Source organism: Bubalus bubalis, chromosome 6 (genome assembly GCF_019923935.1).
Source record: "Bubalus bubalis isolate 160015118507 breed Murrah chromosome 6, NDDB_SH_1, whole genome shotgun sequence".
In the NCBI taxonomy this organism is placed as follows: domain Eukaryota; kingdom Metazoa; phylum Chordata; class Mammalia; order Artiodactyla; family Bovidae; genus Bubalus; species Bubalus bubalis.
The window spans coordinates 105,899,841-105,926,452 of NC_059162.1; the positions used below are offsets into that span (position 1 = coordinate 105,899,841).

Genomic DNA, 26,612 nt, shown 5'->3' on the forward strand with positions numbered 1-26,612 from the left:
ATCAATCTTATTTTTGAGGAAAAGTTGGACATAATCACTTAAAAATCATTCTACCTAACACCTGAATGGGTTTAAATAAATCCATTGGGAATTCCATGGTGGTCTGATGATTAGAGATCCATACTACCATTGCAAAGGGCATGGGTTTGATCCCTGGTTTGGGAACTAAGATCCCACAAGCAGCTTGGCCACAAAAAAAAAAAGAAAAAGAAAAAGAAAGAAAGCACCTCAACTCCATACCATCACAATCCCTGAAATTGTACTAAGGGCATCCTAGATTGCAAATTTCTCCAGGTGTTTGGCAAAAGCAAAACAGTAAGTCCCCTCTGGACTTAGTCTCTGGAGGAAGATAAAACTACTCTCAGCCTGAAATTGTTTCTATAAGGAATGTTCCAAATACAGTGACAACCCAGTTCATGCACAATAGTAAACTCAAACACACAACAAGCACATGAGGAGTTAACATGAACAAAATCAGTAGAACAATAGATTAAAAAAAAACAGACTTCAAAGGTTTCAGATACTGGATCTATAGACATATCTTTATTGTATTTTTCAAGTGTTTTTCTTTTGGGTTATCTTTTTTTTGGCTGCACTGTGAGGCATGAAGGATTTTAGTTTCCCAACCTGGGACCGGGGCTTCCCAGGTGGCACCATGGTGAAGACCCCACTTTACCATGCAGAAGACTTAAGAGATGTGGGTTTGATCCCTGGGTCAGGATCCCCTGACCTGCAATTTCCAGGAGTAGGAAATTGCAATCCACTCCGGTATTCTTGCCTGGAGAATCCCACAGACGGAGGAGTCTGGTGGGCTCCAGTCCATTGGGTCACACAGAGTCAGACATGACTGAAGCGACTTAGCACACAGCATGCAACCAGGGATTGAATCCCTGCCCCCTGCAATGGAAGCACAGAGCCCTAACCACTGGACCGCCAGGGAAGTTGCCCAGTATTTGTCTTTCTCTGTGTGACTTATTTCACTTAGCATAATGCCCTCCAAATCCATCCATGTTGTTGCAAATGGCAAAATTTTGTTCTTTTTCATGCCCCAATAGTATTCCATTGTATATATGTACCACATCTTTATCCATTCATCTGTTGATGATCTTTTCGATTGCTTCCATACCTAAGCAATTATAAATAAAGCTATTATGAAAATTGGGCTGCATGTGTGTTTTCGAATTAGTGTTTTTGTTTTTTTTCAAATATGTACCCAGCATAGAACTGCTATTTTTAGTTTTTTGAGAAACCTCCATACTGTTTCCCACCCCGGCTGCAAGGGCCCAGCACTTTCTGAAACGAGCAGCAAGCCAGTCTCATCCCTTGGAGAATGAATGGGCGCATCAGCCTCCTGTGGTCTCCTTGACCTGCCCTGTCATCTTCGTGATAAGCTGCAGAGACTGCTCAGTTCCAGGTAGTTTGATTGAGTCCAGCAAGGATAGACAGGGGCTCTCAGGGCCCAAGGTGGCTGCCTTTCCCAACAATCCAACCCCTCAACGCTCCACATTTGTAAATGAATTTGAATTTTCACTTGAATAGACCATCCTATCAGAAACTCAGATTAGACCCCATCAGAAGCCCAATCAGCCATATGAGGCCAGGCTGCAGGAGTGACCTCATTCACGAACCCCAGGCTCCTGGACTCAGCCAAATGAGTAAGTCCCAGAGGGATAGATAGGGGTTGTTTCAGATAACCTGAGCTTCCTTCTTTGTGCTGTAGGTGGACTGTTCTGCTTAAAGAAAGAAAGTGAAGTCGCCTAGTCGTGTCCAACTCTTTGCGACCCCATGGACTATAATAGCCCTCCAGGCTCCTGCATCCATGGAATTTTCCAGGCAAGAGTACTGGAGTGGGTTGCCATTTCACTTAGACTATGGCATTAATTCAAATTTACATGCATACAACCATACATCCATGAGAGAGTATAAAGCTAGATTCCTAGCCATTGTAACCACACAGGAGAGCTTAGACTGACCTGTTGACCTCGGACTTGTGCCGTCTCTGTGGCTTGGTGGATAAAGTAAAAGGTGGGTCTCCGTTTTTTTTTTTTTTTGGCCACACCATGCAGCTCATGGTATCCTAGTTCCCTGATCAGGGATCGTGCCCCTGCAGAGGAAGTGCAGAGTCCTAACCACTGGACCTTCAGGGAATTCTAGGTGGGTCACTGATTATGGTCTTGGGATCGTGGTCTCTGTTGACAAGGTATGACTCGTACTGCTATACAGAACCGGGGGTCAGTGTATGCTCCTGGTCCCTAGAACTACCCTTTATCTGGGAACCCAACAAAGAAAATGTGACCCAAGGGGCAGGGCAATTGTCACTAATTACAGAGGGTGATAGGTAAGTCAGAAAGCACCCCCATTCGAGTGGGGAAGCATTCATGCCTCACTCTCCCCCACATACAAACATGTGTCTCCAAGACTTTGGGAGTAACAGAGTGGGGCCAGGTTGGAAGCTATACATGCAGTGGGTTTCACCATTCCTGCTCCAGTACTCTTGCCTGGAAAATCCCATGGGCGGAGGAGCCTGGTAGGCTGCAGTCCATGGGGTTGCAAAGAGTTGGCGAGCGACTTCACTTTCACTTTTCACTTTCATGCATTGGAGAAGGAAATGGCAACCTACTCCAGTATTCTTGCCTGGAGAATCCCAGGGACATGGGAGCCTGGTGGGCTGCCGTCTGTAGGGTCGCACAGAGTTGGACACAACTGAAGCGACTTAGCAGCAGCAGCAAGGGACTTAGGGCCAAGGACCAGCACATTTTGTTGGAGCAAGTCAAAGAGCTTATTTGAACAAAAACAAAACATATAATGGACTTCAACTTTGGGACTTCCCTGGTGGTCCAGTGGTTAAGGCTCTGAGCTTTCACTACCAAGGGCAAGGGTTCAATCCCTGGTTGGGAAACTAAGATCCCACATTCAGCATGGCCAAAAATAAAATAAAATAATAATAAAGGAAACAAACCCCCAGACTCAGCCTTCGATGTTTTCAGATGACAGAATAAACTCTTGTAAAAAATGCTATTAAAAAAAAATTCTTCTGGCTTATTGAATCCTGAAACTTGGTCAAAGGATGCTTACAAAGCTATGTGAGTTGAAGGCCAAAAAAAAAAAAAAATCAATAACATTAAGCCAATTAATCAAATATGACATTTAAATGAATGCTCTTCATGACTTGGTTGATAATAGAGATATTCTATAATATATAAAAATCTCACACAGCTACTAAACTGGAGAATATCAGCGGTAAATTTTCTAAAGAAATACTCAATTTCATTCACTGCGTATTTTTTCTATTCAATTTAAATGATTTTATATAAAAATGTAGGACCTTTCTTGTTACTTAGTCCAATAAACAACCGAAATAATAAAAAAAACTTATACAGTATTATAAGGGTTAGAAGAACTTTGAATATAAACAGTTAGTTCAGAACAAACTAAGAAAAGTTTTAACACCATGAACAATATCACTGCTTTTGAGGAAAAATTCTCTATTGAGAGGACACAGCACCTAATAATGATCAATTTTTTTTAATGATGATCAATTTAATGGAGAAAGTATAAGAAGACTTTAATGTCAAATCATGGCTCAGTTGGCAGTATCATTTAGCTAGTGACAGCTGCGTTATACAAGCAACATGCTTACATTTCTAAAAACCAATATATGATTTGGAAATTATTGGAATAATTTGATGAATAGGTTGCATACGTGCTCAGTCGTATCTGATTCTTTGTGACCCCACTGGGCTGTTGACCACCAGGCTCCTCTGTCCAAGGAAATTTTCCAGGCAAGAATACTGGCGTGGGTTGCCATTTCTTCCTCCAGGGAATCTTCCAGAGCCAGGGATAGAACTCGCATCTCCTGCATTGGCAGATGGATTCTTTACCACTGAGCCACCTTAGAAGCCCATAATGAATAGATTATCACCTACAATTTGTATCACTTGTTAGTCATAGAAGATATAGTGTAGATAAAAGGGAATATTTTAAAATTATTGCTATACAAGCATATAGACACATCACATACATTTTAAGGATCATATCCACTTGCTATATAGTTTTAATATTTCCCTTTTATATATGTCATTTCTCAGTGCAGAGACATGTCTATACAGTAAATTCTCACAAGAAGGATTGCTGAATCTAAGTGCAAATGCATTTAAAATTTTGATAGATACTGTCAAATTGTGGGCTTCCCTTGTGGCTCAGACGGTAAAACGTCTCCCTACAATGCGGGAGACCCTGGTTCGATCCCTGGGTCGGGAAGTTCCCCTGGAGAAGGCAGTGGCAACCCACTCCAGTACTCTTGCCTGGAAAATCCCATGGACGGAGGAGTCCAGTAGGCTACAGTCCATGAGATCGAAAAGAATCGGACACGACTGAGCGACTTCACTTCACTTTACTGTCAAATTGCCCTTGGTAGAGATGGTACTATTTTTGTACTCCCATCAGGAATTTACCAGTACCTGTTCCCTCAGAGTCCCATCACAGCTGTATTGACAAAATTTTTGATTTTTTTTTGTTCTTTTGATAGGTGTGAAATTTTAGTTCAATGTAATTAAAATTTGTACTTTTCTTATTATGAATGAAGTTGGCATATTTTGATATATTTAAAGATTGCTTGCATCTCTTTTCTTGTGAACTGTATATTGATGAAGGTCATGTCAAGCATATTAAATTTTATTTATTTTATTTTTTTAATTCTAAGAGCAATAGGAAGGTGCTATAGGGTTACTTGTTGGGAATGAATATACCCAGATCTGCACTTTAAAAAAGCACCTCTTGGACTTCTCTAGCTATCCAGTGGTTAAGACTCCATGCTTCCAACGCAGGGGGTATGGGTTTCATCCCTGGTCAGGGAACTAAGATCCTGCATGTTGTATGGTGCGGCCAAATTAAATAAATAAATAAAATAGAGCAAGCACCTCTGCAGCTATATCCTAAATCTTCTCCCTTCCCAGTATCTTGTTTCCCTGCAAAGAACAGTGCAAAATTCCCAGAAGCCTGGAGAGATGGAATTCTGAGCACAGAAGAAGTGTCCTTGGATAGGAGGGAATTAAGGGAGGAGAAGGCAGTTGTGTGACAGCTTCTATTTTCTCTGTCAAGTAGAACATTCCATCATTTGCTGAGTGTGAACAGGCTGGAAGGGAAGATAGAAGTCTGAGAACAGTGTATCTAAACAAAACATAATGCAAGTGAATAGCAGCTTGAAGTTGGTGACTATGAATTTATAGTGTCACATACCGTATAGTTCATGTTCTTCAGCAACTGGGCAGCATGGATGTAGGCACAAAGGGGATGGGTAGTTGGGTTCACCTAGAGTTTGGAGTTTTGATATGTAAGTGGTGAAGGCGATGGAGTTCAGGATGTTTGCAGGAAGTGATGACCACAACGGAACAGGGACTTCCCTGCTAGTCCAGTGGTTGAAAATCCGCCTGCCAATGCAGGGAACATGGGTTTGGTCCCTGGTCTGGGAAGATCCCACATGCCACAGGGCAACTCGCGCTTCAGTAGCCACAAATACTGAAGCCTGAGAGCCCTAGAGCCAGTGCTCACCAGCAACAAGAGAAGCCACCGCAATGAGAAGACCATGCCCGGCTACAAAGTGTAGCCCCTGTGCAGCAATGAAGACCCAGCACAGCCCAAAACAAATAAATACATGAAATAAAACAATAGAACATGAAATTTAAGCTGGTTAAAGAGTAAAGCTAAAGCTGATGCTGAAGCTGAAACTCCAATACTTTGGCCATCTGATGCGAAGAGCTGACTCATTTGAAAAGACCCTGATGCTGGGAAAGACTGAAGGTGGGAGGAGAAGGGACGACAGAGGATGAGATGGTTGGATGGCATCACTGGCTCAGTGAACATGAATTTGAGTAAGCTCTGGGAGTTGGTGATGGACAGGGAGGTCTGGTGTGCTGCAGTCCATGGGGTCGCAAAGAGTCAGATATGACTGAGTGACTGAACTGAACTGAACTGAAAGAGCAAAATGAAGTCAGAAAAGAGTTGATGGATAGGGAGACATTGGATGGTTCATTGGACTGGATGTCTTGAGGAGGTTCAAGAAGAAAAGAGTGTGATAGGTTGAGAGAACAAGTTGGAAAGACACAAAACTGTGAGCTTACAGTGATTCTGCTCTTTGACAAGGTACAGGGGGGTTGTCACAGACCTTAGGGGTACAGGGAAGTTCAGAAGATAGTGAGAAGGTAAGGAATAAGGAGTCAGGGAGGGCAGAGTCATGGGCCACAGTCCTGTGCCTTTCTTTGCAGGTAGAAGCTTTTCAGAGGATCTTGGCCACACTTGTGTGGAGAGTGTGTGGAAGCACAAGAGTTTGCATTGTGTTTAGGTTAGAATTTATTTATTTATTTATTTTTGCCACACTACACAGCTGGTGGGATCTCAGTTCCCTGACCAGAGATTGAACTCAGGCCATAGCTGTGAAAGCCTGGAATCCTAACCATTAGGCTACCCATAGGGTTAGAATATTTTAGAGAAATCATTTACTTCAAGCAGTTTCCAACAAACGCAAATGGAGCAATCACAAAAATAAAGCATGTATGTTAAGAATTATAGAGAAAGCCTCAACAAATCCTAAAGCATTAACGTCATACAGTCTAAGTTCCCCAATCATGAGTCAGTAAAATTGTATATTATAATGGACTTACATGTTTGGGAACCATCCTATTGATAACTACATTTTGTTGAAAAAAGAAATAAAAAAGAAATTTGAAAAATGTTTAGTTCTGAATGGTAATGACAAAAGTACAGGTCAAAGTTTGTGGGACACAGCTAAAGCAGTACTAGAGGCAAATTTATATATAAAATTTATATATTAAAGTACATTTAGTGGAAACAGTGAATGTATAAAAATAAACAAGCCCTCAAGAGAATTGAAAACATACATTCACACAGACAAGTGTAAGCAGATGTTCAGAGCAGCAACTGTTTAAAATAGCCTCATAATAATGCAAATGTTTTATATATTATATGCCTATAGTACAAACAATACAGATGTCCATTAACTGCTGAATGGATAAACAAAATGTGGCATGTCCATACAATGGAATGTTTTCCACCATAAAATGGAATGAAGTACTGCTACATGCTACAACAAAGATGAACCTCAAAAACATATTAACTAAAAGAAGACACATATATTGCATGATTCCATTTTTGTGACATGTCCAGAAAAGGCAAATCTTTAAAGAAAGAAAGTAGATTGGTGGTTGCTTAGGGCTGGGGATGGGAATGGGAATAAACTGCAAGTGGGTATGTTTCTTTCTTTTGAGGGTAATGGAAAACAGTTTAAAATTATACTGTGGTGATGGTTGAACAACTCTGTAACTATACTAAGGATTGTTCAATTTTATACTTAAAACAGGTAAATTTTATGGTGTGTAAATTATGCCTCAATGAAGTGTTGGAAGTAGATTAATGAGGCAAGCATTCTATTTAAGATGGTGAAGAAGAGCAATAAAACAAACCCCTACAACAGGAACAAAGGAAATGATTTGAGCAAAAAAAGAAGGAAAAATATTTTAAACGTATTTTCTTGAAAAAAATACATATAGTTGGTAATTGTCCAGAGATGGGGTAATTATCATAGAGACTGAATCCATTTGGAACTTAAGTAAACAGCTGCCAGTAACAAGCAGTCCTAAAGCTTGTAGTCATTACATTCTTCACTGATGATAGGATTTGCCATTTCAGTTGTAGGATCTGGCTTTGTTGATTGACTAGTCTGTGCTCACTTCTAAAGTCCAAGCACTTCTCATGCATTTCTCATGTATTATCTCTTTGCATTCTCAGTAATAGCCCCAAGAGGTAGGTATTATTATTATCCACATTTAATAGATGGGGATTGGATCTCAGAGAAGGGGAGCCTTGGCATAGCTCTGGAGTCTCTAGTCTATTTCCCCCAGGTGCTAGGCCGCTGGTGTCCACCAGGGGGCAAAGAGAAGTCAGACATCCAGACACAGGCTCCACGTTTGTCTGAACTTCCAGCCTTTCTTTGTGGTGAGAGATCTTGGTATCAGGGATCTGACCCCCGTTTCTCACGTTACAACAGGATAAACCTGGGGAGGGAGGGATAGTGACCCACCCAGGAGGCAGAGCCAGTTCGAAGCACAAGTGGGACCAGAACCCAGGACTCCAGCCTCCTGGCAGCTTTGACGTTGGCCCTAGACTTAGGTGACCCTCCGCACCTGGGAGAGACAGGATGGGCATGGATTCTGGACCGTAGTGGGGGCCCCTTCCCCAGCTGTGAACTCTACAGACACCAGGGGCCCCACACAACCCACACTGCCCTGCACACAGAAGGGATTCAGCTGCATTTCATCACAGTCATTACTAAGTTCTTTATAAAATGGGGAGAGCAACTGCCTCATAGCACTATTGTGCAGATTCATGCAAAGCTCTAACACAGAGGAAGTACTTGAGAAGTAGTGGCTATATCATTGTGGTTGTTGCATGCTATGCTAAGTCGCTTCAGTTGTGTCCGACTCTGTGCAACCCTATGGACAGCAGCACCCAGGCTCCTCTGTCCACAGGATTCTCTAGGCAAGAATACTGGAGTGGGTTGCCATTTCTTTCTCCAAAAGAAAAGGATGAGCAGTATCTTATTAAAGATGGTATTCTTATACAAATCAAGTTCCCAAATGTGTTTCATACCAGTGTCATGAATACTGGGGGAATAAAAGAAAGACCTCACATGTAGATGAAAACAAATGATCTGGAATTGGTTGCTAGCATGTTACCAAACAAAAACTAGTTACCTCATTAGAATTATTCTCTAACAAGAGAACCAAAGGCAGAGAAAATATGCTAACATTGCAAAGAATCCTGAATTTAGGTTAAATATGAAGATGATGGAGGAGCCTGGTAGGCTACAGTCCACGGGATCCCAGAGTCGTACACAACTGAGCGACTTCACTTTCACTTTTCACTTTCACTATGAGGATAAGTGGCTTGAATGAGAAGGTTGATTAATTTGGGATTAGATGTTGTGAGATCTTTCTATCTGACATCTCTAGACATAGGCTGGATTATAAACTGTATATTTTGCTGTGAACAGGGACGAGACAAGATTACTGAAGATCCTGTCAAGCCTGATGCTGTTTGAAAATGAAGTCCCTAGGGGGCTTCCCTGGTGGCTCAGAGGTTAAAGCGTCTGCCTCCAATGAGAAAGACCGGGGTTCGATCCCTGGGTCGGGAAGATCCCCTAGAGAAGGAAATGGTAATCCACTCCAGTATTCTTGCCTGGAGAATCCCATGGACGGAGAAGCCTGGTAGGCTGCAATCCCATGGACGGAGAAGCCTGGTAGGCTGCAGTCCATGGTCCGACAAAGAGTCGGACACAACTGAGCGACTTCACTTTCACTTTCACTTTCAGGGAGAGGTCAAAGGCTCTTTTTAAGTCCCTATTGCTCTTAATCCCAGTTTCTTGGTGCCTTATTCCTTTGCTTTCATTCAGACTACTCTAAAACTGAAGAATACACTTTGTGCAAGTTTCCACCTCTGCTTCTTCTAAAGCCATTAGATTATTAGAACATTAAATCCTTCCTCCCTTATCTCTAAACTGACAATGTTTATTGTTCAAGTGTTTATGAACAGATTTTAACACTAAAAACTTTCTAAACATTTTTATTCAATTGCATAGGACAGACTTTTCAATGTTAGACTCTGTAATACTACAAACTAAGCATCTTTTAACAAAGTTATCTGATAAGTAATATTTTGTCAATTTTCAGTTCGGATTTGTATATTCTGATTTCAGAGATTGTGTTGCATGCGATTGCTCACTTGGGTTAAATTCCTGTTGGGATCATCTTGACAGTGTTTCCCTTTATTGAAACAGTTTTAGGATGAGAGTCTCTATCCTATTACCCAGAGAAAAACAACTGATTCATCAGTTTTAAAACTTGACAGAATTATTTTGCAGATCTAATAACATTCCCTTGATAGTAAATGAGGCATAAACATTTTTTGTTTTATATCTTCTTCCTCTAGTGAAAAATTAGTGATGTTAATTTGAATATGGGTGAAAATATTCTATCCAGTTATGACAAATCTGTGTGGAAAAGTTCTCAATATTTACAAACAAGCGTTGGCAGTACTGCTTCCCTGATGAACAATCTTTCTCCAGACCACTCGACAGGGCTGTACTAAAATTTTAACTTTTAATATGGGACTAAATCACTAACATTTAACTATAAGTTTTCTCTAGCAGTACTCATCACTAACATCTGAGTCAAGGTAGACTTCATGAAGCTTACCCTCTTTGGATACCGATTCCAATCTCCAGTGGAAATACTGTGGCCAGCAACAATTGTGGTTGTTACTATTTTTATTATTACTAAATTTTATTATTAACAACACCAAGCAAGGGAGGCAGGTACCACTTATGCCATTCTGTAGAAGAGGAGGTGAGGCCCAGGAAGTCCTGTGGTAGAGAGGGGTAGGGCTGAGATCCTGGGGCCCCAGCCTTGGGCTAGGGTGAATGAACAGCTGTTCTGCTGTTATCATAGCAATCTAGGTGCATACAATTATGATCCCATCTCACACATGAGGAGTAAGAGGCTCACAGAGGTTGGGGACATGTGTCACACCTGGCATGGACCTTTGATAGGAATTCCTGCCTGTCTGACTCCAAAGCCTGTGCTCTTGACCATTACCTTACCCTCAACCATTGCCCTCTGCTGCAGAGTTTCAGTCATTAGGGTGTGTTCACATGCATAGCTGTTGGATGATAAGATGTCTGAGGTACTCTATACCGGACCCCTGCACTCTGCTTAAACCATCTAGAGTGTGGTTTGAGTAAAAATGTCTAGGTGTTACTCTTGGTAAGTTTTTTTCTTATGGTGGTAAAATGTACGTAGTGTGAAAGATACCATTTTAACTGCTTTTGGGTATACAGTTCAGTGACATTAAATGTATTGACATTGTTTTCCAGCCATCACTGCCAACCATCTTCAGAACTTTTTCAGCATCCCACACTGATTTCCATACCCATTAAAAACAAAATAACTCCTCTCTCCCCTTATCCCCTGGAAACTACCATTTACTTTCTGTCTCTACGATTCCTATGACTCTAGACATCTCATGTAAGCGGAATCATAACATCTGTCCTTTTAGGTCTACCTTTAGTCAAGCATAACGTCTTCAAGTTTTGTCCATGTTGTTCGGTTCAGTTCAGTCGCACAGTCGTGTCTGATTCTTTGCGAATCCTGCAGTACGCCAGGCTTCCCTGTCTGTTACCAACTCCCAGAGCTTGCTCAAACTCACGTCTATCGAGTCAGTGATGCCATCCAACCATCTCATCTTCTGTCATCCCCTTCTCCTTCTGCCTTCAATCTTTCCTAGCATCAGGGTCTTTTCCAATGACTTGGCTCTTAACATCAAGTGGCCAAAGTATTGGAGCTTCAGCTTCAGCATCAGTCCTTCCACTGAACACCCAGGACTGATCTCCTTTAGGAAAGACTGGTTTTATCTCCCTGCAGTCCAAGGGACTCTCAACGGTCTTCTCCAACACCACAGCTCAAAAGCATCAGTTCTTCAGTGCTCAGCCTTCTTTATGGTCCAACTCTCACATCCACACATTACTACTGGAAAAACCATAGCCTTGACTAGACGGACCTTTGTTGGCAAAGGTCTGTGCTTTTTAATATGCTGTCTAGGTTTGTCATAGCTTTTCTTCCAAGGAGCAAGAGTCTTTTAATTTCTTGGCTGCAATCACCATCTGCAGTGATTTTGGAGCCCAGGAAAATAAAATCTGTCACTGTTTCCTTTGTTTCCCCATCTATTTGCCATGAAGTGATGGGATGGATGCCATGATCTTAGATTTTTTGAATGTTGAGTTTTAAGCCAGTTTTTTCACTCTTCTCTTTCACTTTCATCAAGAGGCTCTTTAGTTCCTCTTTGCTTTCTGCCATAAGAGTGGTGTATATCTGAGGTTATTGATATTTCTCCCAAAAATCTTGATTCCAGCTTGGACTTCATCCAGCCCGGCATTTTGCGTGATGTATTCTGCATATAAGTTAAATAAGCAGGGTACATTTTCCTAATGACTAATAAATCTAAACATCTCACATGCTAATGGCCATCTATACATCTTCTTTGGAGAAATGTCTATTTAAGTCCCTTGCCCATTTCTAAATTGGTTGTTTGCTTTATTGTTATTTAGTTTTATGAGTTTTTTATTTATTCTGGATATTAATTTATCATATACATGATTTGCAAGTATTTTCTTCCATTTTGTGGGTTACCTTTTACTCTATTGACAATGTCCTTTGATAAACAGTTTTTAATTTTGATGATATCTAAAAGTCCATTTGATTTGTTTTTTCTTTTGTTGTCTATAGTTTTATTGTCAGCTTGATAACTTTTTTTGTTATCAAGCCATCCCACATGGCTTGTGGGATCTCAGTTCCCCTGAGCAGGGATGGAACCTGGGCCACGGCAGTGAATGTACCGACAAGTCTTAACCACTGGACTACCAGGGAATTCCCATCATCTTGATAACTTTTAACTATATTTCTAACCATTCCAATATGGAGGTCCTTCTCTGTATAGATTTCAAGCGATATTCCTCTTCAGTTGGGCCATTCATAAAAGAGATTGCTCGCGTGTGCTCAGTTGCTCAGTCATGTCCAACTCTTCATGACCCTATGGACCGTAGCCTGCCAGGCTCCCCTGTCCATGGGATTTTCCCGGCATGAATACTGGAGCAGGCTGGCATTTCCTACTCCAGGGGATCTTCCTGACCTGGAGATTGAACCCCTGTGTCCTGCATTGACAGGTGGATTCTTTACCACTGTGTCACCAGGGAAGCCCCATAAAAGAGATATCCGCTTGCCAAGTGGTGAGATGTGTGTGCTTGCCTCAGGCAGCACAAGTTGGGGGAGGCCCTGCTGATTTCAGGCCAGTTCATGGACACTCTGCAGGCCTTGGTCCACTGGTAGTCCAAGATGAAGCCAAAGCTGACTGAGGACCAGCCAGTGCATGGGGATCTCAATCTCATCACGAACCTCGTGGATGCCCAAGGTCAGGGATGAGATCTGGGCTGCGTGGAGGGCGAAGCCATTGGGTCCTCCACCCCTGTGTGCCTGCTGCTTGTGCTGCCCTTCTAGTGGAGAAAGAAAGTTTCAAAGAGTCTCTGCTTTTTGGAGAGGGGTCTCCTTGCTCTGTGTGTTAAACAAAACTCCTGCCGGGATTTTGCATCAGTTACAAAGAATTGACCAAAGTTGGTTTGATTCAGATTTGGCAACGTGTGAACTTCATTTTGAGAGGTTCCTCCCACCTCCACCCCGATCCCTGGTCCAACCATCCACTGGTATCATGAGTCACAAAATGGATTTAATTTCAAGTGGACAGATGCCCTTTTCCATTGACTCCCAAGATAAATGTGAGGACCTTTTAACCACTTTGGAACCATAAGCATCAATATTTAGAATAGCATGAGTCTGTCATATTCAGCTGCACAAGGCCCTTCTGTTTCAGTAGGATGGACTCACATGAAATGACACTTTTATCATTATCTCTGATTAACATTTTGCATCCTGAAGTCTAATGTCTACCTGATATTAATACAGCCCCTCCAGCCTTCTTACTTTTTTATTTGCATGATATATTTTTTTCCATCCATTTACTTCCAACTTGTGTTTTATATTTACAGTGAATCTTTTAAATGATATGATTTTGAAAAGATTATGAAAGTGAAAGTTGCTCAGTGGTATCCGACTCTTTGAGACCCAGTGGACTATACAGTCCATGGAATTCTCCAGTCCAGAATACTGGAGTGGCTAGCCTTTCCCTTCTCCAGGGATCTTCCCAACCCAGGGATTGAACCCAGATCCCCTGCATTGTAGACACATTCTTTACCAGGTGAGCCACTAGGGAAGACCAAAAATACTGGAGCGGGTGGCCTATTCGTTCTCCAGGGGATCTTCCTGACCCAGGAATAGAACCGGGGTCTAGTTTATCATTTGTTCTTGCTTTCCCCCCACCCCTAAATCATCTGACAATCTCTGATTTTTAATTGGCGTATTAACAGGAAGTAACCTGACCCACTGGCCGGACATTCCCCATGAAGACAGGACTGTCTCATCGAGCTAGTTTTTTCTTGCCATGTAATCATACCTTGAGACCATGATGGACTGAATTTTCCCAGAATCCTGGATGCATCCAGGAAGGTAAGTGAGGCACTTAGAGGCCCCTGAGTGGTTATTTAATGAGGCATTATGGTACACCTCCCCCAAGGCAGCATCTAGACCTGACATGGTCATGACACAGGACCTCAGGACAGGATCTTGTGACAGTATTCATATCTGTGATGGTTCCTCAGATCATAAAATGCGACGATTACATGTATGAGTGATAACACTGAATAATCTCCACTTCTGTGGTACCTCTTATAGGAAACTGTTTTCTCTTTTATTTATTTAGGCCATGTGGCACACCTTACGGGTTCTTAGTTCCTCAACCAGGGGTTGAAACCAAGCCACAGCAGTGAAAGCCAGGAATCCTAATCACCAGGCCACCAGGGAACTCCTTCGTCTCTTTAAAATTGCTGTCTCTTTTTCATATTCTGTACAGAGTAGGTCTTGGCAATCATAAATTTAACTTTGTGGTTTCGGTCATGGAAATTCATGGGTTTGCATTTGTGTTTGTTGTGCAAGAGAGCCAGGCACACAGCTGGCGAGGGAAGCTTGCTGGCCACCGACCCCCACACTCCAATACAGCTTTGGTCTGTCGTTGGTTGCTCCCATGCAATAGTGAACAGTTCTTAATGGAAAGATTCATGAAGCTGGAGGTTACTCTTTTCTCAGAGACTAGTAAATTCACAGATGTTTATTAAAACCCCAAATATGAGCCTGGCACTGGGATCTGAAGGTAAACTGACATGACAACTTCTGTCTTGAGAAATTCATAGTGGAGGACTTCCCTGGTAGTCGAGTGGTTAGGAGTCCACTTGCCAATGCAAGTAAGACGGGTTCAATCCCTGGTCTAGGAAGATTCCACATGCCAAGGGGCAACTAAGGCTGTGTGCCACAACTGCTGAGCCCACGTGCAGCATCTACTAAAGCCTGCACGCTCTAGAGCCTGTGCTCTGCCAGAAGAGAAGCCACAACCACGAGAAGCCCACGTACCACAAGAGAGTAGCCCCTGCTTGCTGCAGCAAGAGAAAGCCTTCGCGCAGCAATGACAACCCAGTACAGCCAAAAATAAACAAATGCAAAAAAAAAAGTCCACGGTGGAGGAATGGATTCAGGGGAGGAAATGTGTGCAAATAAATGCCCTTCAGTTTGATAAAATGAATGAGCTGGTGGCAGGAAGATATATCTACCCATGAAGGTGGACAGGACATCAGGTAGATGTGTTGCTTCAGCTGTAGCTTAAAGAGAGCTCATACTTGACCAGACAGGCGAAGGGGATCTACATTCTTGGTAAATGAAAACAAAGTTCAGATGAACAGAAATGTCAAGAGCAGGGCTGGTGAGGGGACCACAGGCAGTCCCCTGTGACTAGAGCAAAATGTACACTATTAATAGCTGGACATGATTGTGGAGAGGGGTCCAGCCATAGGGACCAGGTGATGGAGGCCAGACCACTGACTGCCTGGCACTTGATCACATAGTGCCCTCCTAGTCCCTTAGATGTGGTCCTCAAAACACCCCAGAATCATCATCAAATGCATTTGGAAGACGCTGAACTAAAGCTAAGTAAATTTCTTTATTGCAGGACTTCCCAGAGCCTCACACCAATGACATTAGGGCTTGCCCAAGGAGGGAATGTGTAGTGTTTTCTAAACTCCTTTTTGTAGGAAACCCCTCAAAAACCTGTTTGAGAAATTCTGCTATAAGCAATGAAAGACCGTGAAAGATTTGGAGCTGTTTAGAGAGTTCAGGTTTTTATTTAGAAATTCAGTCTGGGGAATGAGGAGTGAGAGAGGGATGTGGTTGAGATGAGAAACAAGGAGACCATTTGGAAGCCTGTTACAGTGGTTCAGGGAGGGGGAGATGCTCCATAAACCAGGTAAGTGTGGTGTGGGATTCAAGAGGCATTAGAAGGTAGAGTCAGTGGTAGACTGAACTGCCATCAGGAGGGAGGGCCTAGGTCAACAACAGGGTTTCTGGCTTCAGTCACCTCTTGTCAGGCATCCAGGAGAAGGTCTGTGCTGGGGATGTATTTGAGAGTCCGGCAGGACCGAATGATGGCACCAGTCTCAGATGGATGAGCTCATCACCAGGTAGAAAGTCTAAGGAGAGCTGCTGCTGCTGCTAAGTCACTTCCGTCGTGTCCAACTCTGTGCGACCCCATAGACGGCAGCCCACCAGGCTCCCCCGTCCCTGGGATTCTCCAGGCAAGAACACTGGAGTGGGTTGCTATTTCCTTCTCCAATGCATGAAAGTGAAAAGTGAAAGTGAAGTCGCTCAGTCCTGTCCGACTCTTAGTGACCCCATGGACTGCAGCCTACCAGGCTCTTCCGTCCATGGGATTTTCCAGGCAAGAGTACTGGAGTGGCGGGGCCATTGCCTTCTCCGAAGAAGGAGAGCAGGACTGAATAAACGCGGTGAGAAAGCACCTAGGGAAGAGCAGGCTATGCAGAAGGGGATAGTCAATCAAGGAGTTTCCGCGACGATCCTTCTCTCAAAAACCGCTGAGGGCCGTGATAATTAAGACGGGCAAAAAATCAGGAAGGGCGCCAGAGCTCCTTGACCGGAGGCATATCTCGCGCACGGCTGGACCCGTACCGGGGTCCGAAGGGCACACAGCAAACCTGGCGGTGATAGCGCGGCTGCTGGAGCTGCTGGGACGGCCGGCCAGAGGCGCTAATCTAGAGCGCGCCGGAGCCAGGTGGGTGGGCGCGCCGGGAGCAGTGACCCGACAGGTGTCAGATGTCCCGGAAGGAGCCCCCCAAAAGCGCAGAGCCCAGCCAGGAGCTGCGGTGGCGAGGAACTCCTGCCCGGATGCTACTGGCGAAAGGATGAGCTCCACTCTCTAGACTTGGCTGGTACCCGCGAACCCCTCCACCTCTAGACTAGCCTGAGGCGTTTCGGGCCCTGGGGCGACACCCCATGCACCAGGCAGGGCTTTCGGGTCACTCCACGGCGGGACAGAGAGTTGGGATCTCGCCCCGGCAGGGCGATCAAGAACATGCTCCGTGGGAGCGCAGGGTCTGATCTCAGATCGCGCCTGTACCCTGGGTCGCCAGACCCAGTCCCCGCGCCCTCCGGACAGCGCACCCAGAATGGGCAGCGGAACCCAGGACGACAGCTAGGCCCCTGACGGCGGGGCTGCGAACTCCTCATCCCGCCAGCCACCTACAGGCGGGTCTCACCTTGGGGGCGTCACGACCCGCCACCCAGCGCCCCTTCCTGGGGCACAGGTTCCGAGCCTTGTCCCCGCCCCTGCGCCCCCATTGGTCGGGTCCGGGGGGGAGGGACCCGACGGCTCCCAGCTGGACAGAGAGAGGCGGCCGCGGCCCCTCGGAGCGGTACGGACTCGGTCCGCACCTCCCCGAACCCGACGGCAGCTCTCCTTGTGCCTCTAAGCTGAGCGGCCTCGGTGGCAGCTGGACTCTCGGGCGCAGCGGAACGGACAGACTAGCCGACCGTCCCTGGTTCCCAGAGGAGCTCCTGCCCGAGGCGGTGCGGCAGCAGCCGACGGTCCGGGAGCTCTAGGGACCGCGCAGCGTTCGCGGGCGACCCACGCCCCGTCCCGCCGGCCCCAAGCCAGGCCCGCCGCGCGCCGTCGGGGCGGCCCAGATCCGGGCCCCGCTGGGAGCGGATGCGCGCGCGGTGAGGACGCCGGGTCCCGCCATGGCCGCGCGCCCCGGGCCGCTCTGGCTGCTGGGCCTGGCGCTGTGCGCGCTGAGCGGCGGCGGCGTCCCCGGCCCGCGCCCCCCGCTCGGCTGTCCGCAGCGCCGCCTGGGCCCGCGCGAGCGCCGCGACCTGCAGCGCGAGATCCTGGCGGTGCTCGGGCTGCCCGGGCGGCCCCGGCCTCGCGCGCCCCCCGCCGCCGCCCTGCTGCCGGCGTCCGCGCCGCTCTTCATGCTCGACCTGTACCGCGCCGTGGCCGGCGACGACGACGAGGACGGCGGGGCCCCCGAGCGGCGCCTGGGCCGCGCAGACCTGGTCATGAGCTTCGTCAACATGGGTGAGCGCGGGCCCCAGGCGGGCGGCGGCGACCCCGAGAGAAGGCGGCGGGCTGAACGGCCCTACCGGGGCTGAGCGCGAGCGGCAGGGGCGTGTGCGCCACCCCGCGCAGAGGGAGCGCCTGCTGGGGGCGGGGAATCACCTTGTCGTGGACAAGGACCTGCGGGAGGAAAACCTGCCCGGCTCCGGGCAGCGAAGTCTTAGGGATGTGGGGGTCGGTGAGCTGCTGGACCGACAGGGACGGACGAGGAATGTGAGTCCCCGAGGCGTGTGCCTTCACCCGCCCCCGAACACCCCCGACGGTAAGATCCTGTAGTGTTAGGTGGACGCGGGTAGTGCCAGGAAGACAGTCTGGTCCTGGCGAGACAGATGAGTAAACAGAGGCTGTGATGTTGTCCCTGTGATAAGGGCGGTATGAATAGCAGTACAAAGTTCAGCGTGGAAAACCCTGTCACGTCATCTAAGCACCAGAGTTGAGGCGAGGACCCAGATGTCCTGAGCCCACATTGAGCAGCCTCTTGCCTGGGTCACCTAGGGGTGGGGGCAGGGGAGGGGAAGGCATAGACTCTGAGTTCAGTGGGGCAGGGACTGTGGTCTTGTCACCCTGGGCTCACATCTGGGACTTGGCTTGTCATGGAATGAGTGTCCAGCCCCAGTGGATGACCCGATGGGCAGTTTGGACCCCCTTTGTTCTCCCAGGCAAAGCCCAGCTTTTCTTCTCTGCAGAAATTATACTCCAAATCATGGAGCCATTTACCCTTGAAGCTCTCAAAGATCATCTTTTCCATAACTAAACTCTCTTTAATCTACATTCATGAACATAGGTCTCCCATCCACTTTGCTTCCTGCCTGAGGCCAGTGAGGGGCATGGATCTAGGCTGCGGTAGACAACAGGCTAGACCTGGGGACCAAGGACATAGCTCAGGCCCAGGTGGGGAGAGCTGTGGGACCCAGAGCAGGGAGAGGCCCCTGGCCAGGGCCACCAGCCTCCCTTCACCTTGTAACTCCCCAGCAACCCTGTTGGCAGACATGGTATTTATCCCCATCTCCCAGATGAGGACAGTGAGGCTCAGAGAGGTGGTGTCTTGCTCAGGACAACATGACCTCTGTGTGGCTGAGCCGGGACAGGCCCAGGTTGTTTGGCCCTCCATCCTGGGCTCAAGGAGGTGACAGTTCTGTGTCAAGGGGGCAGGCTTTCATGGTGGAAAGAGCTGTCAGAGGGGTTTCAGCAGAGGGACCCAGGGGTCAGAGTGACAGCAGGTTTTATGCATCTTCAGCCATTTGCTTCTTACTGTAGGGCAAGAAGAGGGGACTGTCAGGGAAGCCTGTTCCCCCCAAACAGCTGGTGATGGGCTCAGGTGGAAGAGTGAGCAGCAGGAGGCAGCTGTTAACCTCTGCTGAGATTCCAGTGCCAGCTCAGGACTTGGGCTGGTGGGTTCTAGATGCCGCCTCCCTGGTCAGAGGTGGGGTGGGGACAGAGCCATCCATATGTGGAACTGAGGCTGGAGCTCTGTGCTGGGGACAAGCTGACTCCGGGCACAGGACCAAGAAGAGCTGTGGATACAGCCCCCCTGAGAATGCCCCCACGGGAGCCCTCCATGTGTGAGTCACCACCTAGCCCAGGTCCCTCTCTCCCCAGCACCCCCCGGGGCAAGGGGTACACGGCCCTGGTGGGAGCTGCTGCTGTGAGTTAGCAGCACCCTGAGCTCAGGACCTGGTTCCCCTCCTGCCTCTGCTCTGTGGTCCCGGGGAAGTCCCTGCTCTGTCTGAGCCTCAGGGCTCTCCTTGTAAAATGGGGCTCCTCACAGTCTGTCCTCAGAGTTGTTGTGAGATAGGTTGATAGAGCAGAAAGTCAGCTCCTTTTTAGGGGGAACCCAGCCCTGGTCAGTGCTGACCCCAGCCTCTCGCAGCTGCTGCTCAGCCTTGGTGTGGATGTGTGGAAATGTCCCACCTGTCTTATAGACACATGAGACCCAGAAACAGATTTTTAAAGCCATCCAAAGGTGTCTGTCTCTCTGTTTTTGAATAAAAATTAACATTTGAAGTTCCATAGTCCTTTCAATACTCATTTCATCCATGTAGCAACTTGTGAAGCTGTTTTACCAGCCATGGGCTCAGAGAGGTTAAATAAGCAACCCAGGGCTACACAGCACATCCGCGGTATCATCCAGACCATGGACTCCAAATTCCAGTTTCTTCCCACGCCACCTCTGCATGTTTCACGGAGATCTAAGGCCTGTGACGCTGTGGATTAACAAGCTGATCTTTGTTCAGGGGAGGCCTGGTCTGTGGGCAGGTCCAGCCAGCTGTCAGAGGGCCTTCTTTCTTTATTCTGATGTACTAATTGCACTAGTAAAACTTCTTCAGTTGGAGCAGTTTAACTGGTAATTATGTGGGCTGATGTGGGCATTAGGCAGCTACCAGCGTTGCTTCCTCCTTTGGAGGCCCCGGCCCCGGGCCCCTGAAGGTCGGCGGGCCCTGAACCACCCTGGAGTCTAACAGCAGAGTCGCTGTGGCGTCAGCGCCCACACTGAGGCTCCCACACCTGTGGTCTCCAGCTCCCCTCTGCTGCTGGCCTCACTGGCTCCTGAGAGGCCAGGCCTGGGGCTTGCTGGGCCTTGACCATCAGCAGCACCTGTAGGACCTAGAGGCCTGGGCCTCTTAAAGGCTCCCATCCAGGGGTCGGGCCTCTGTCCGAGCAGACACTTCAGGGGCCTACTGGAGGTGTGACTGCTGGAGCCTGTACTGGGGGCCAGGGCTGCGGTCAGAGCCGGGCCCTGCATGGCCTGCCTGTCAGTCTCTCCCTGTGGACTCTTGGCTCCCATTGGCCAGAATGTAGTGATGGGGCTGGAGGAGTGGACAGAACTGGTCCCTAGTGTCGCCTGAGCTCTGGGGAGGAGATCCTGAGGTGGGAGGCAACACCCAGGGTCTTGGCCCTCCTGGGCCCGCTGTGGATTCCTGCACGTCCCTCCCTTATCTGGTCTCTTCTCAGCACACTGCCCACCCCTCTGCCCAGCTCAGGTGTGACTGGCTGCACCCCAAGTGTCTCAGGCTGGCCCGGCCCCTCCGGAGAGAGGCAGGAGAGACACCTCTGGCATTTCTCCTGAATCCTTCCCCACCTCCTGTCTGCGGAGCGGGGGTGCCCATGCTCCAGACTGAGAAACTGAGGCACAAACAGCACTGCAGGCTGACGTGTCGTCAGAACTGAACGGGACCGTCTTCTCCTTTGTCCTGACCTTCCCTGAGCTGGGCTCACTCATTCCCGCGGTCCCGGGCAGCTGAGGAGAGGGGTGTGAAGGAGCTGAGCTCTTGGGTTCAGGAGAGGCAGGGCTCCGTGGGAGTGAGGGGCCTGCCCGGGTCCTGTTCAGCCCCTGACCTTGAAGGAGTGACCCCTCACCTCCATGAGCCCCGGGGTCACTTACTTTGCTTCCTTACTACAGAGTTCTTTCATATTTTCCTGAATTCACTCCACAAACGGTCATGGGGCACTTGCTCTGTGCCGGGCTCCATTCTGGCCCCTGGAACGCAAGAGGGAACGAAACAGAGACCCTCCTTGTGGAGCTGACCTTCTGGTGGGAGACACATACCTGCACCTCAGCCGCAAGGTGACTGTCACCTGGTCCCCACAGTGGCGCCCTCCCTGGGCATCAGGAGGGGGTGGACAGTGTGAGGACGGGCAGGACGGGCTGGTTCTGACCCAGACTCAGAACTTGCTTCTTGACTCCACCTCCTACTCTCAGTGTGATCTGGACTCTCCAGTCCACCTCTCAGAACCTCCGTCTCCTCCTCTATAAATGTTGATACTCATGGTACCCACCCTAGGACGTGATTTTTAAAATATCTTTGTTTTGGGATTTACAGAACTAATGCATGTTCACTAAAAAATTTATGCCATATAGATTCATTATAGGATTTCATTATAGAAAATTCAGACCATGTGTCTAGAAATATATCATATGGAAGCCTCTAGTAATCTTCTGTGTACCTCAGAGAGAACCAGTGTCTTAATCCTTTAGCATAACCCTCCCCACAACCAGCCCTGATTTTTAAAAATTAATTTGGCTGCATTGGGGCTTAATTGCATCATGCAGTATCTTTTGTCACAGTGCACGGATTCTCTAGTTGTGGCATAAGGGCTCAGTATTTATGGCACACAGGCTTAGTTGCTCCACAGCATGTGGGATCTTTCCAGACCAGGGATCAAGCCTGTGTCTCCTGCAAGGTGTATTCTTAGCCACGACCACCAGGGAAGTCCTTAGCTCTGATTTTTTTTTTTTAATCAATTTGTGTTAATCTTTTCTAAGATCTTAAGTGGGATCTAAGTGCCTGCTGGTTGGCCATTTTGTCTTTCACTTAATAAATCCTCTATCCATCTTGAAAGTCGAATATTGGAATGACCACATTATTTCTCTTTTTATCTATCTACGTTTCATTTATTTATTTTCATTTCAACTTTGTTGTTGTTCGGTTGCTAGGTCATGTCAGACTCTTTGCAATCCCATGGACTTCAGCATGCCAGGCTTGCTTGTCCTTCACCATCTCCTGGAGTTTGCTCAAAGTCATGTCCTTGGAGTCAGTGATGCCATCCAACCTCCTCATCCTCTGTCGCCCCCTTCTCTTGCCCTCACCCTTTCCCAACATCAGGGCCTTTTCTAATGAGTCGGTCATCACATCTGGTGGCCAAAGTATTGGAGCTTCAGCATCAGTCCTTCCAATGAGTACTCAGGGTTTATTTCCTTTAGGATATTTCAACTTTATTGAAGCATAATTGACATATAAAATTCTAAGTTATTTAAAGTGTACATCAGGATGGTAAAACATCCCCCCATCCAGTTAACACATCTCATCACTTCACATATGTGTCCTTTTTTTGCATATGTGAGAATATTTAATTTCTACTCTTTTAGCAAATTTCAGTTATACAACACAGTATTATCAATTGTAGTCACCAAATTTTACACTAGATCCTCAGACCTTATTCAATTTATAACTAAAAGTTTGTACTGTCTTACCAACCTCTCCCTATTTCTCCCATCCCCAGAGCCTGGCACACACTTTTTCTACGCTTTTGACTTTTTTTAAAAACCCGCATGTAAGTGATACCATGTCATATATGTCTTTCTCTGGCTTATTTCACTTAGCATAATACTCTCAAGTTTCAATCCATGTTGTTGAAAATGACAGGATTTCCTTTTCTCTCATAGCTGAATAACATTCATATATATATGTATATATAAACACACATAGATATTATATTTATATATATGCTGTATCTTTTAAAAAATATTTCTCTTTTTATTTGGCTGCCTCGGGTCTTAGCAGCAGCCTCTGGGATCTTTTGCTGCATCGTGTGTGCTTCTCCTTAGTGGCACATGAACTTAGTTGCCCCACTGCACGTGGGAACTTAGTTCCCTGCATTGGAAAGCGGATTCTTTGCCACTGAACTGACAAGTACGTCCCTGCAGTATCTTCTTTGTTCATCTGTAGATGGACCCTGAGGCTGTTTCCATGTCTTGCTATTGTGAATAGTGCTGCAATGAACATGAGAGTACAGATAGCTCTCTTTTTTCAAAAACTGAGCTGTAAGTGACATCATCCATCAGTTTCAGGTGTATAGCATCATAATGATTCAATATTTGTGTTGAATACATAGTTATACTTTTTTTACTCCTTGATGCTTTCTTTTTATTTCCTTTGGATATATATCCAGAAGTGGGATTGCTGGATCATATGGTAGTTCTATTTTTAATTTTTTTAGGAACCTCTATACTATTTTCCATAATGGCGTCACCAATTTACATTCCCGCAAAGAGTGCATAAGGGTTCCCTTTTCCCTACATTCACTATCTCTTATCTTTTTGACAATAGCCATTCAAAGAGGTGTGAGGTTGTATCTCATTGTGGTTTTGGTCCTGTTGGCCATTTGCATATCTTCTTTGGGAAAAGGTCTATTCAGTTCCTCTGCTCATTTGGAAAACTGGATTGCTTGAGGTTTTTTGCAGTTGCATTGTAGGTGTTCTTTATATGTTTTGGATATTAACCCCTTATCAGATATGTGGTTTGCACATATTTTCTCCCATTTAGTAGATTGCCTTTTCATTTTGTTGATGGTTTCCAAGAGTTGGAAATGGGTCTCTTTTCTCCAAAGCCCTACCTGCCACCAGGGTGGTGTGCCCTGTGAATCCCTGATGACTGACTACTCCTGTCCAGTCCCCATCTTCTCAGTCTTTTCTCACTCTTCTGGGGTAAATGACTATTACTGCCCCTGGGTGACAGACGAGAAGTAGCGTGTCAGAGTCTAAGTGACTGACCCAGGGTCCTGGGTACCCAGATTCAAAGGAGTAGCTATGAGAGCTGGGTCACAGCAGCAAGGAGGGTTGGCCTTGGTAATGGGAGAGCAGAGCTTGGAAGACCAGGTTTTAATTCAAGGTCTGCTACTTGAGATCTGTGAAATTTTGAAGAGCTTACTTAAAGTCTTGGCATCTCAGTTTCATCATTTTTCTTTCTTTTTATTACTTTGGCTGGACCGGGTCTTTGTTGCAGCACATGCGATGGTCGACCTTCCTTGTAGCATGTGGCATCTTTAGTTGCAGCATGCGAACTCTCAGCTGTGGCACGTGGGACCTAGTTCCCTGACCAGGAATTGAACTCTGGCCCTCTGCATTGGGAGCAAGGAGTCTTAGCCACTGGACCTCCAGGGAAGTCCCTCCTCATTCTAAAAATCAGGATAAATGATATCTGTGTCATAGTACAATGGGTAAATAAGTAGGTTAAGACACTGAAAAACTTAGCAAGTGCTTGAAAAGTGAAGTCAGCCGTGTCCACTCTTTGCGATCCTGTGGACTGTAGCCTGCCAGGCTTCTCCATCCATGGGATTTTCCAGACAAGAACACTGGAATGGGTTGCCACCTCCTTCTCCAAGCAAGTGCTTGGCACTGTTCAACAAACGGCAGCCAGAATGGTGAGGAAGAGCCTGCTGTGTTTATCTACCTTTCCGCCCCCATCATTCACTTGAGGACCTGGAGCTGAGTGGTAAGAGCACAGTGCCAGGATCAGATCCCCATTCCACTGTGTACTTTTTAGTGGATGCTATGGTGCTGCCCAGATCTTTTCTTTGGGGTTAAGTCACTCATTGCCCCAGCTGCCTAGAGAGTGGGTCTGTCCCTAGGCATCAATCCACTAGCTTCTTGCTCAAGGTTGGGTACCCTCCCTGGGGTCACCCCACATCCAGTGACAGGCTTATCAGAATATAAATGCCCAGCCTCATTGCCTCAAGGAGGGACAGTTCTGAAGGGCCATCAGCCCCAGAGCTCCCCATGCAGCTGGTTTCGCTTGGCCCTTTTGTGATTGCATCACCTGTGCCCGCTCCTGCTCCCTGCATTCCCTACAAGAGCCCTCTCCACTAAACCTTCCCACTCAGTCTGTTGCCCAAGGAAGTCTGACCTAGGATATATTTATTTGATTTTTAATACACATACTTGTTTATGGCTGCACTGGGTCTGCGTTGCTGTGCAGGCCTCCTCTAGGTGCGGTGAGCGGAGGTTAGTCTCTAGTTGCAGCATGCAGGCTTCTTACTGGGGTGGCTTCTTGTAGAACACGGGCTCTAGGTGCAAGGGCTCAATAGTTGTGGCATGTGGGCTTAGTTGCCCCTTGGCATGTGCGATCTTCCTAGACCAGGGTTCAAAACCGTGTCCCCTGCATGGGCAGGTGTATTCTTAACCACTGGACCACCAGGGAAGTCCCCTATTTATTTGATTTTTGTGTAAGTTATTTACTGCTCTGTGCCTCAGATTCCTCATCTGTAATACAGCCATCCTAGGACGGCTGTGAGCGTTAAATGACTTACTCTACATAAAGGGCTGAAACAGTGCCTGGTAAATGCTCAGTAAATGTGAGCTCAGTTTGTTTGTTTGGTTTTAGCCCCAGTAAATCCAGCTGGTAGTGACAAGACCTAAAGTAAAGCACAGTTATTTTCTTTGACTGCTGGCTCTGTCCCCTGAGCAGCAACCATTCCTTCAGAACAGTCTAGGGCTCCAAGTACAGGAAGAGTTCTAGGGAAGCCAAAGGCTGCAAGACCCAGGTATGGAGAAAGTTGGATCCCTCAGCCTGTGGTCATTCCCTCACAAACACTCCTGGGAACCCAGTGTGTGCTCTAGCTCTCCCTGGTTATCTTGGTGCCCACTGCAAAGCAGAGTTGAGCCCAAGGTCTGCTCATTACAGTGGGAAAGATAGGCCCACAGACAACCCAATATAAATGATCACCAAGTGGGAGAAATGGCCATTTCCCTGCTCAAATGTGAGCATGAAGGCTCCGTACTGCAGAAGAGAGACCAGATCCCTCTCTCATCAATGGGAGATGAACAAGACCAGAAGACAGGGAGGAATGACCTCTTGGCTGAGAGACAGGGAAGTCTTGGGAGGAGGTGGAGTTATGCTGAACCTTGAAAGAAGGGTAGAATTTAG

At 46.8% G+C, this 26,612-nt stretch overlaps 1 protein-coding gene across 2 annotated transcripts in view; it reads left to right on the forward strand.

Moving 5' to 3' along the window:
- The first annotated feature begins 16,857 nt into the window (after positions 1–16,857).
- Positions 16,858–26,612, forward strand: part of BMP8B (bone morphogenetic protein 8b) — a 29,349-nt gene continuing 19,594 nt past the window's right edge. The window contains exon 1 of one of the 2 annotated variants that reach the window (XM_025289029.3): positions 16,858–18,150. In XM_025289029.3, coding sequence (XP_025144814.3) covers positions 17,814–18,150 — 337 coding nt within the window. In that variant the 5' untranslated portion in view covers positions 16,858–17,813. Of the gene's footprint in view, positions 18,151–18,172; positions 18,452–26,612 lie in introns of those variants that run through there. The other variant, XM_044945208.2, reaches the window with a different exon arrangement.